The sequence below is a fragment of the Geotrypetes seraphini genome, chromosome 2, assembly GCF_902459505.1.
Source record: "Geotrypetes seraphini chromosome 2, aGeoSer1.1, whole genome shotgun sequence".
NCBI classification, from domain to species: Eukaryota; Metazoa; Chordata; class Amphibia; order Gymnophiona; family Dermophiidae; genus Geotrypetes; species Geotrypetes seraphini.
This window is the reverse complement of record NC_047085.1, coordinates 501,216,992-501,229,128: the sequence shown is the minus strand read 5'-3', so window position 1 is coordinate 501,229,128 and position 12,137 is coordinate 501,216,992. Positions and strand designations below refer to the sequence as shown.

Sequence of the window (12,137 nt, the reverse complement as noted above, 5' to 3'; positions counted from 1 at the left end):
AATAAAGGCAAAATATTAGCTACCACATACCTGATTCATGCAAGCAGGCTACTTATTGCAAAACACTTTAACACAAGTTGTGGTAGGTGTTTTCCTACATGTTAAGTGCACATTAGGGCTTAATGCCCTTTCGCAGACATACTCTCCTTTGTATGATAACCCTCTCTCTTTAACATTAAAAATATTTTTTGAAGATGAGAAAAATTCTCAAAATATCTGTAAGTTTTGTCTAATTAAAGCACATTTTTCATAGCCTTCTTTGTATTAAATTTTGATTCTAGTATGTAGTTTTGGCACTTATTTATTTACATAGGAATATAGTAAATAACAGCAGCAAGGCTGGCTTAGCTTACAGACCAAGTGAGGTGCTGGTGCTAAAGGGCACCAAACAGCCGGGGATGTGATGCCACTGGCCCATAAGTTAAGCTATAAGATGACTTGAACACTCTCCCAACTCTGCCCAGTCTCGACAGAATGCAGCTTCCAGGCTAGCTGCCATGAAGTGGAGGGCCAATGTTGGCATAGGTCCTCCTCCCTCCTGATAATGACCCTCCCTTCTCGCAGCAGCTGGCCTATAAAGCCGCATCCTGTTGGGCCCGGGCAATGCCATCAGAGAAGGGAACTGGGCTGGGGAGATAGAGCATTACGGGTGCTGAAAAAAAATTGGATCTGGGTTCAGGGCGCCATAACCTTTTGAGCCAGTCCTAGACAGCAGATGAAGGTCCATATGGTCAATTCATGTTGCCCAACAATTTTGGCTGCAGAAGAACTGAATCATTTTATGTGAAGTCAGTATGAGGGGCATAATAAAAAACGGCTAAGTCCCCTCTTGGCCTAAGGCTCTAAACACTGAAAGCAGCAGCAGGGAAAATGTCCAATCTTTTTTAAAAAAAAAAAAAAAGTCCAAAATGAGGGTTTTTTTTGAGAATGGCCTACCTCTACATTTAGTAGTTTAGACGCCCAGACCACCACTACATCTAAATTTACAACACATTATCAACCAAAAACTAACCTAAGTCCCAACGCCCAAAATAAGACCTTTTAGGTGAAGGAGGGGGCTAGGCTTTCGCCTAAAAGCTGGATTCTGTAACTGGCATCTGTCAAAAACAACACCGGTTACAAAATCCACCCCCCCCCCCCCCAGCAACAATCATGGCAGGAGAGATGGTTCATCTCCCCTGCTGCCCCCCCACCCCAAACTGCCATGACCCGCAGCAGGAGAGATGTCCAATCTCTCCTGCTACGGTTCGTGGCAGTTCAGTTGGCAGCTGGGTTGGCCCCATGTGCCTAAGGCCCCGCCCAAAGAAGGGGCCTAAGGCAACTAGTCCAATTCCAGTTGGCCCAGGCACCTAAGGCCCGCCATTCGGTGGATGGCGGGCCTGCTGGGCTTGGGACCCATCTATCTGTCCAACGAATGTAAGTGAAGGGGGGGGGTCATGGGCCTGGGATCCCTCTTGCCCGTATTTAAAGGGGGGTGGGGAGGGTCATGGGGTTCGTGCCTCTGCAGGAGCGGTTGGGCTCCCTCCTGCCGCGGGTCATGGCAGTTCAGGGGTGGGGCATCTCTCCTACTGCGATTGTTGTTGTGGGGGGGGGGGGCAGGTTGTCAGGGCCGCTGAGCTGATCATGGCAGTTGCAATCAGCTCAGCGGCCCCTTTTCGGAACTTATACCTGTTTTGACTTGGTTTAAGTCAAAACGTATAAGTTCCGACTGGGCAACCTGCTCAAGTTTTTGGTTATACTTGCTGTACGACTAAGTCTAGGTCGGCCCACCTCCCGCCCTTTCCCCTCCTCTAAAAGCACCTCTTTTCGCTCTATGCATTTAGAGGCAGGGGAAAGGCCTAAGCTTGTTTTAGATACATCGAAAACCAGCTTTATCAGTGCTTGGATGATTTGGTTTTTTGATTGTCCAAGTATGGATTTAGGCCACTTTTGGGACTTTTTTATTATTATGAGCCCCTATGTTATTATAGCCATCCTTAACAGTCAAACAATTACTTTCAGATTATTGACCAGAAGTTGTCTCCTTACTTAACATTTGTTATAAAATCTATAAACAAATAGTTTTTAAAAAGGCAAGCTGAAGATGGACCTCTGGTGCATAACCCAAAATATCCTGCCAAAGCCTTTGGAAAACAAAACTGCATTTATTATGAAATATTTAACAAATATACAAGATAGAACAAAGAGACACAATCAATAATATTAACCCCCCCCCACACACACGAAGTCAGTCAGTCTGTCTGTCATGATGTTGAGAGCTTTTACTGAAGACAAAATGGAAAAAAATGAACCTACAAGAGTAAAGCCCTGGCAACCAAACTCGGCCATCAGTACCACCAAGGGAGAGCACGCACCAAGATAAAAACCACCAACAAATAAAGGGGAGCTTAATCCTACTGTGTTAGGCTGATTATCCCCTTATTCCCCCCCCAACCCTTACTGCTTGCCAAAACAAGCAGACTGATTTGGGCCCATGAAATCTGGGACCATTCTGTACTAATGTTGTGTTCTTTTGTTTATGAATAAAGACAAAGAGAAGACCTACCAAGAGAAAGAAAAGGGACCACAGTGTAGCAGAGCTTCTTATAACGCAGCCGGAACAGACTCCTTATCACACACACTGAACAGAAAGGGCAAGCACGCTCCCTCCCAGTAGAAATGGGGGCCACATATGGGTCACGTTTCAGGATAGCCCTAATCGATATGCATGGCACAGATTTATGCACATACCAGCATCACTGAATGCTAATCTCTTCCATGCATATTTATTAGAGATAATCTGATCCATTGGTCCTTGAGGATGGAGCGTGAATATCACTGACCTAGGGCCTCGGTCTTTGTTCCCAGGCCTTGAGGGTTAGGTTTTCTCTAATGAATATGTACGAGAGAGACTGGCACACCTACTACCCAAATTGCACGCAAATCTGTCTCCTGCATATTCATTAGAGGAATTCTGGCAACCTCACCTGCTGATAGCCCTCCCGGACTTGGGGAAAGGGGGGGGGGGAGACTAATGACCTGAGGAATCCCATGCACAATACACAAACCCCTAAACATAGGTACACCCCACTGTGGCATCAGACATCATTAAAAGACATTCAGATAATTTCACCAAGGAGAACACTAGCAACTTATTCTAAAACATACAAGTTGTACTTACGGAGAAATGTCACAAACCCTCAATCAAGTTCCGACACCCCTATATACCATGCTATATCCCCAGTTGCTATCTATTACCAAAGGGGGAGAACTGTAATCCAGGAAAGGGAAAACCATGGCTCATGAGCTACTTCTGGCCTGAACCGCCTTTCTTCCCCCAAAGAAACAGGAAATTCTACCTTAAGAAGGGAGTAAGACAGGAAAAACAGGAAGGGTGACTTATGGTGCTCAATTCCTTTATTGCATTGATTAAGACTCGACACGTACGTGTTTTTGACCACTATAACCTGCCTCAGGAGTCTGAATCTTGATTTTACAAAAGACATTGATAGCGGCTATGGTATTAGCCGTATTATGTTCTACTCAAAATAAAAGGACTATGTCTGCTTGACGAAACAAAGTATGTGCTGCTAGAATCGCTAAAGCGGCAGATACATTCCTATTATTTTATTTAATAAGGCTAATAACATAGCCGCTGTCAATGTCTTTTATAAAATCAAGATTCAGACTCCTGAGGCAGGCCATAATGGCCGAAACATGAGTCTTAATGTAATAAAGGAATTGAGCATCATAGGTCACCCTTCCTGTTTTTCTTGTCTGCAGCACCTTTTACCACCTGTGAAATTTCAGGGGCTTGTGGTATCAGGAGGGCCCAGGCTGGTGCAACTCGTTGGCTTCTACAGCAAGGTGGCATTTGTCTGGGCCATCAGCAGTCATTTTCATTATGCTTAAGCTTTGCCGAACAGACACATACTCATCCTGGTCTTCTCCAAGTCTAGGGAGGGATGAGAGCAATGACTAGGACTCTCTCCCCTGAGGCACTGAGTGCCACTTCCTCAGCATTCCAAACCTCACCCAGCTCAGGGTTAAGAAGCCTGAGCTGGGAAATGAGCCCAAGTTTTTATGGCAGGGCACAGCTGATCCACCAGACTTGCCTAACCCTGTTTATATGCCACATCCAAGTGTGCAAGAGCACACTGTACCACCTAAAATCACCCTTGTCAAAAGTCAGTTCAGCTCTTCACCTGGTGCAGGAGAAAAAGGGGTTAAATAATGAGATAACAGTCAGTGGACCGGGAGTCATCTGGAGAAGGCCAATGCAGTGCACTGCGCTAGAACACCCAGAGCGCAGAAGTCAAGAGACACATTGGAGGTAGTTAAGGCTGGTTACCAGATATAAAAGAGAAGGGTCCTCCCCCCCCCCCCCCCCAATTCCCCTAACTTAAAAGGATTTTTTTTTCTGGCTTTAATTCATGCTAAAAATAGAGTGGAGGGGAGGGCACTAGACCCCAGCAGGACTCCAGAGTCACATCATCCCGTAGCCAAGAGCATGGAGCAGTAGGGAATCCAGCTCCCAGTCTGGCTATGCGAGGAAGAATCAGTAGAACAACTGGAGGAGGGGCCAGCGGGATCCTAGGAGCTGTTCTTCTTGGTCCTATGGGGGGCAGAAGTCTGCAAAATAAGGGTGCTGCAGAGCTTCGTCTGCAGAAATCCTCTGTACTGGGTTACACTTTAGCAGATTCTATCAAAGCAAAAGAAGAAGTATTTAAAGCATTGGTTATATTTCAGTTATTTATTTATTAACCCCCTCCCCACACACACACACACTTATATTGTACAACCAGATTATTCAAGTTTATTGTATTTGAAATACCGCCTCAGTACCTAGGCGGTTTATGTAAAATGGAAACATTTGTACAAATGCTTCAAAGGTAATAACCTAATCAAAAATCAAAAGGAAGACTTTTGTTCATACTGACGGGGGTTGCCTTCAACATATTACTGGAAATTGGAAGGACTATACTAAACTTAATTATACCTTTTGGTGGAATTCAGTTTGTCATATTTATAAAATGGAGAGAGTGCTTGCTATAGAGCAAGGAAATTATAATAGTTTCAAAAAGATTTGGGGGCCATTGATTAGACACCTTGGACACCTTTTTATTACATAGGACTATATTTAATGTGGGGATGGGGAGGTACGTTATGTGATTTAATGGGTTTATTCCTGATGAATGGAATGGGTGGGGGAGGGGTCCTTTTTTATATGCATTTGACAATAATTGTTAGAATGTCAAGTGATTTGTACGAATTATCTGATTGAATTTTGTACACTTTTGCGAGTTAAAACTGAAAAAAGAATAAAAAAAAAAAAAAGGGAAGACAAATAAAAGGACATACAAAAGGGTAAAGATAGATACATAAGGAAGAACGGTAAAAGGCTACATCATTTAAGTTTTGTTTAGGGGGAAGGACAAACCAAAAGGGTAAGAAGGGAACAAGAAGCGGTAGAGGGTGCAGCAAGAGGCCGGCTGACAGAGTTAATCATGGGCTGAAAACATACTTTAAATAGTGAAAGAGTCTCACAACAGAAAAGTTTAGGCCTGATTTGAACATAACAGCCTTACTGAGTCAGACCAATGGTCCATCAAGTCCAGTAGCCCGTTCTCATGGTGGCCAATCCAGGTCACTAGTACCTGGCCAAAAGCAAGGAGTAGCAATATTCCATGCAAGTAGTGGCTTCCCCTGTGCCTCTCAATAACAGACTATGGACTTTTCCTCAAGGAACCTGTCCAAACCTTTCTTAAAACCAGCTACACTATCTGCTCTTACCACATCATCTGGCAACGTATTCCAGAGCTTAACTATTCTCAGAGTGAAAAAAAGTTTCCTCCTAGTGCTTTTAAAAGTATTGCCCTGTAACTTTGAGTATCCCCTAGTCTTTGTAATTTTTGTCGGGAGTGAAAAATCGATCCACTTGTTCCCGTTCTACGCCATCCAGGATTTTGTAGACTTCAATTATATCTCCCCTCAGCTGTCTCTTTTCTAAGCTGAAGAATTTAGACAGACATTGTTCAGATTTATAGGACGGCAGGTCCACAGTGAGAGAGCACCCCTCTCACCCCAATAGCCCTAGCTCTGGTACTAGCATATCTCCCAAACTGTGACTCCTCAACAGATAAACGCATCGTGTTCTCTGATCTTAAGGATCAACGGTGCATGTGAATCCCTCGGTGAATTGCTGGAAAAATCAAGAGCAACATCTTAAACGCTACACGAGATTTTAAAAAAGTAGACAGTGCAATTTTCATAATAAACGCGTCACATGCTCAAATTCACTGCTGCCAGTCAGAATCTAGGAATTTATTGGATGTTACTTCTTTTAAAGTCCGTATATTTGGATAAGTATAGAGCTTCTACTTTTTACATTATTGGTCGTCACTTCCTACACATCAGAAGAAAGGCCTACCAGGGCTGGCCGCGAGCAGCATGTTTTGAGACTGCCTCCTGCTGACCGGCTGCGCTCAGGTAAGGAAGGGAGAGAGAGAGAAGGGGGAAGGAGGATGGACGCCACCTGCTTCTGCCACTTCGGGACTTGAGGGAGGGAGGGAGGAGGGCTTCGTGGCTCAGAACTGCTGTCGCTTCGAGGTGGGGGCGGGGGCAGAATTGAGACCGTGTTAGACAAGGTTTCAAACACTCTCGGTTAACCAGAAAACAAGTTGTCCTGTATCGACAAATCCCTGTGGATGCCAGATAGCTGAGATTCTACTCTACTCCCAAACTTCTGTACCCTCACTTCCACTTACCTGCAGAAGGTCTCGCCCTGTTGCATTGAGTTTTGGGACAACATTCACCAGTGAGGTAGTAGCAGGATACATTGGATAAGGCTAAAAGAAGACGGGGAGGGGAGGGGGAGAAATTAAAAGAAAATTATCCATTTGAGACTACACAACAAAAGGCAATAGAGAGAGTATAGACTGATTCAGGGGTAACAAAGAACTCTTCTGTTACCCTGTGTTAATTGTGATCCAGCTCCTTTTGGAACAAGACACACAAAAAGCAAATTCTGAAAGTGAAGGCCTCTAGCAATAGCCAGCCAAGGATATCCTGGGAGACCCCAATAGCTTTCCTAAAGATAAGTGTCTTCAGATACTCCCCAACCACCGGGACCTTTATTTTTCCTTCCATTTTCTACCCCGTCTAAGGTTTTAAAATCTTCCCAGGGCAGGGACGGAGGTGTCCAGGCCTTTGAGTGCCATACACAGGTCAGGGTTTCAAGATATCATGACTACGCATGAGCTAGATTTGCATACAATGGAGATCTCTCTATGCATATTCATTAGGGATATCTTTTTTTTTTTTTTTAATTCTTTATTCGTTTTTGAAATGAATTACATAGTGCAAAACAGATGAACAATAAAGTATTATAACATATTGCACTCTATTCCAACAAACTGATACAAAACTGTTTACCCCCCCCCACCCTCCCCCCTCCTGGATGTGTATAACAATCTTTCATGAATCAAAGGGAAATGTTAATAATTCACATTTATATCTTACAATACTTTAACGGGCCCCAAATTTCCTCTGGTGTCCCCTCTGTAAAGAATTCATGTTTTCAAACTTATTTCTGGCATAAGGATTCCCACCAGAAACTATAATTTAAGTTATCCCAACTTTTCATTATAAGCTGCATGGCTACTCCTGTCATGATGAGGAGGAATTTATTAGGGATGTCTTGAAAACCTGACCTGTTTGCTGCACTCAAGGCTTGAATGCTCCCCTGTCCTAGGTCTTACCACGTGAAAGGAAAGAGCTTCAGAGGTGTGCAGAACAATGAAGGGGCTTGCTAGAAAAACCATGAGTGGCCGAGATAACAGGTGGAGGAAAGGGTGAGTGGTCACAGGGAGCAGGAGGAATGAAGACAGTGGGACGGAAAGGAAGAGGTCTGTTAATGCACGGAAAAATGGAAGAAGGAGTGAGGTTGAGGACGGAATGGCAGAAGAAAGCAGCCAATGAAGGGAAACAATACATCCCAGTTTGCATACACTCTCAGGCTGTGTTTGGCTTGGCAGCCCTGAAAAGTCCACTTACCATCAACATATGGGATTTTCAAGTCCTGACCATGCAGACTATGAACCAGTAACTTGCACCCTCCCTTGCAGATCCCAGAGCCCTTCACAATGTCTACCTAGACCTCTCCAGATCAGGGTTTAGATGCAGTACCCAGAACTGTTTTCTTCCTTACTTTATAATCTGGAAGCTTGGTCATCGCCGGCCACTGCTCTTCTGTTGGAGTTCCAAGCAACGTGAGCAGGTTAAGGGAAAACATGTCACAGTAAGCCCTACACAAAGATTGACAAGGTGAAAGAATTTGTCCCCATCCTTGCAGATGACCACGGGAAACCATTCTGTGTAATTTTTTAGTGTCAATCTCAATCTTAGTCCTGCTACACCAGCATTCTTCAATGCAAGGCTTGAAGATCAGTGGCTAAGCCCATTCATACTCTGATTCTTATGTGAGCCAAGTACAGGTTAATGAAGCCATTGCGACATCACTGATGAGGTAGGCTCTTAGGCACTGGTGGAATGAGGCATTATGACATCACAGTATCGGCTCTGGATACCAGAGACTGTCATTCTTTAGTGTCTATCTCAACCTCAGTCCTTCTACACCTGCATTCTTCCATGCAAGGCTTGAGGGTCAGTGGTTGTGCCCATTCATACTCCGATTCTTCCCTCTCTTCTTAAAGACTAACACAAGGATGGTTTCTCACGATTAACCAAGGGGATGGGGACAAATTCTGTCCCCGTGTCATTCTCCAGACCTAGCTGGGACTAGAGGCAGCAGAGGCTTTTCATAGCACCTGAACCACTCCGAGGTCAATCTTCAAAGTAATTTAACCGGCAGGAAAGGCACCTGCCCTGTTAAAATCAACTGTTGCTAACTATCTGCTGATATTAGGTGGTACTTAACCAGGCAGTGCTGCTAAAAACCAGCAAGGACTGCTTCATCATCCAGTTCAGTCCCGAGGCAGAGTTGAGGCAAAGCTAACAATTAATTGGGCACCAGCAAATGTTCAACAATTCCTGGATAGTTAACTAAAAGAATACCATAAAGAGAAAAAGGATCTCCAGAGGCTAATCCGTTGAACTTAAGGCGGTGAAATACAATTTGTTAATTAGTAAATGTATAAGGTGAATCCTCAGTGCGAGGTTGCGAGCTCAGAAGAGCAACTTCCCTTTGGAAGCCACATTGCTGATCAAGATATAATCGGAAGGAGGGGCTCCCCGGAGCAGCTCTGCGTGAGATGTTGCCTGCCTCTTCGTCCATGAAGCTTCCGAGAGGCTTGTAAGCCCATCCCAGGAGGCGCAAAGGGGCCGACCCAGGGGAGTCGCAGGTTGTTTTTTTTTGCCAGTTTTGACCTGTGATTGGAAGCAAGGGAAGGGGGCTGTTGGACCCATGATAGGGAGAGAGGGGGGGCTGCTGGATCTGCGATCATGAGACAGGTTACTGGCCGGGAGAGGTGGGAAGGGAGGAGACTCGCAGAAGATCCTTCACTGCAGGGACAAGGCCATTTACCACTCCGTGGGGCAGTGAAAAGCCTTATTCCCTTACCCACGGCGAACGGCCAATTTTTTTCCACCATTCCTGCGGGTTAGCTGCGGCTAGCCGCGGGAAACAGTTCCAATGTCATTTTCTAGTTTGGTGTACTGACTCCACAGCCTTGGAAAATCCTTTGATAACCAGTGACTGGGCCAAAGGTCTTCCCCATCTCCCAGAAGCACACTGGAACATGAAAGGATATCGAAAGATCCTCTTGAGCTGGTCATCCACATCGTTCCCAGGAAACAAAGGTCGTCCTGCGTTAGCCAACTCTGCATGAACAGAAAAAGAAGCACAATGGGTGAAACTCTGTATCAGCCAATGTTTGACCACCAGAAGATAGCAGCACCTCCATCTGTGACACCCCTAATGAGCAAGAGCACGCAGGAGGGCGGAGCCTCCGTTTAATAAATCTATACCCGGCATTCAAATCTTTATGGCAGTCATGTTTCTTCAGAAAGTGTTAATGCGGCAGTATAAAACCACAAACAAATGGGTAAGCAGATCACATGCTACTTTCCAACTGTGAGCCCCATACCTGCAAAGATACAGCCAGCCGACCACATGTCTATGGAGGTGGAATACAACTTGGCACCAAAGAGAACATCAGGGGGGCGATACCAGAGAGTCACGACCTGAGGGGGAGGCAAACAGACAGCAGACTCCCATGTGTCCACATACATGCATGCTTTTCTGTTAAACTTCAACCATTATGCTGCAATATACCATTATACTACCATTGAACCGCAAGGTAATGCGGAATAGAAATCTCTAATGTAATGTAATACTGGAAAAGGCCGTCACTCCCTCCCGCCATATGCCTCTGAGGTTTCCTTTTTGGGAATCACGGCGCGTAACCTGCAGCTTTGCTCAGTACAAACAGAAGTGTGTAAGGGCCTAAGGCAGTGAATCGCAAACTGTGTGCCATGGTGAGATTCTGGGTGTGCCGCCAGGGATTGACGGACACATAAGTGTCACCCAGCGCCTCTCCTCCTCCACATGAACCTTGTCTTGTTTCCACGAGCTCGAGGCCGTGTCTGGAAGGCCTTAGAGCACGACGTTGATGCCCCTGTATAGGTTGTTGGTGAGGCCGCACTTGCGAGTATTGTGTTCAGTTTTGGAGGCCGTATCTGGCAACGGATATAAATAGACTTGAAGCAGTCCAGAGGAAGGTGACGAACATGGTAAGTGGTTTGAACCAAAAGAAGTACGAGAAGAGACTGGAAGACCTAAATATGTATACTCTGGAGGAGGGAGGGACAGGGGAGATATGATACAGACGTTTAAATACTTGAAAGGCATCAATATAGAACCAAATCTTTTCCAGAGAAGAAAAAAAAAAAATGGTAAAACTACAGGGCATAGTTTGAGGTTACAGCGAGGAAGACTTAGGAGCAATGTTAGGAAATTCTTCACGGAGAGGGTGGTAGATGCCTGGAATGCCCTCCCGAGGGAAATGGGAGAGGAAAATGGTGATGGAATTTTTAAAAAAGCATGGGATAAAAATAGAGGATCTCTAATTAGAAAATGAAGGATGTAAAGTAAACAACTAAGGCTGGTATTGGACAGCCCTGCACAGTCTGTGTTCCATACATGGTGATTTGATGTAGGATGGGCTGGGGTGAGCATCAATGTGAACCCCACTAATTTGGAACAGGAGGATGTTGCTGGCCAGACTCCTGCAAATAGGATGGTCGGATAGGTTGGCGTGAGCTTGGACGGCAACTTCAGCATTTGGAACCTAGGACAATACCCAGACTTTACAGTCTATGGCCCAGAAATATCAAATGTAACCAAGGTTATTGAAAATTATGGACTTTCATGAGAGAGCTTTGTTTGATTGTTTGATCTCTTGCCTAGCTGTATTGCTTATCTGATTATTGTTTCTATAGTGTTATTCCCTTTTGGCTTGGTTGCTGATTGTATCTCTTGTGATTGGTTCCTACAATAAAAATATATTCTTTTTTTTTTTTTTAATTTTTATTTATAAAATTTTCATTCTTACAATAAATGAATAGTATAATATTTAGTTTATAATAATTATAGTTGTATGTACAATATCATTTCATATATATTGAATCCCTTTCCCCTGTTATTTGTTTTTTCATTTTTCCTCATATTAATTTCTATATTTCCCTCCCTAACCCTATATTATTATTATCAATGTGTTAAGATATCTGATCTTTAGAATATTTTGTCAATGGATCCCATATTTTCTTAAAATTTTTTATATTTCCTTGTTGTAATGCCAATATTTTCTCCATTTTGTAAATGTGACACACCGAGTTCCACCAGAATGTATAATTTAGCTTGGTATAATCCTTCCAATTTTGTGTGATTTGCTGCATGGCAACTCCTGTTAATATTAAAAGCAATTTGTTATTGTTTGCTGATATTGGACTTTGTGTTCTCATTGCAGTACCAAATAATATGGTATCATATGAGAGACCAATATGATTTTCTAGTAATATGTTAATTTGGACTTTCTGTAGCTTTAAGAATTCAGAGCTGTACGCGTCACTTTTGGAATTCTGGACAGCACAGCTCTCTCTCCAAGAAGTCAGCAGTGTGGCTAGAGCAGTAGAGTTTG

At 44.1% G+C, this 12,137-nt stretch overlaps 1 protein-coding gene across 7 annotated transcripts in view; it reads right to left on the bottom strand.

The window, feature by feature from the left end:
- Positions 1–1,924: 1,924 nt before the first annotated feature.
- Positions 1,925–12,137, bottom strand: part of CDK5 (cyclin dependent kinase 5) — a 39,139-nt gene continuing 28,926 nt past the window's right edge. For all 7 annotated transcript variants that reach the window (XM_033932097.1, XM_033932099.1, XM_033932100.1 and 4 more), the window contains 5 exons: positions 10,086–10,182; positions 9,750–9,819; positions 8,189–8,249; positions 6,747–6,827; positions 1,925–4,681 (listed from right to left, as the gene is read on the bottom strand). In XM_033932097.1, the coding sequence (XP_033787988.1) occupies positions 4,595–4,681; positions 6,747–6,827; positions 8,189–8,249; positions 9,750–9,819; positions 10,086–10,182 (396 nt within the window). In that variant the 3' untranslated portion in view covers positions 1,925–4,594. The remainder of the gene's footprint in view (positions 4,682–6,746; positions 6,828–8,188; positions 8,250–9,749; positions 9,820–10,085; positions 10,183–12,137) is intronic.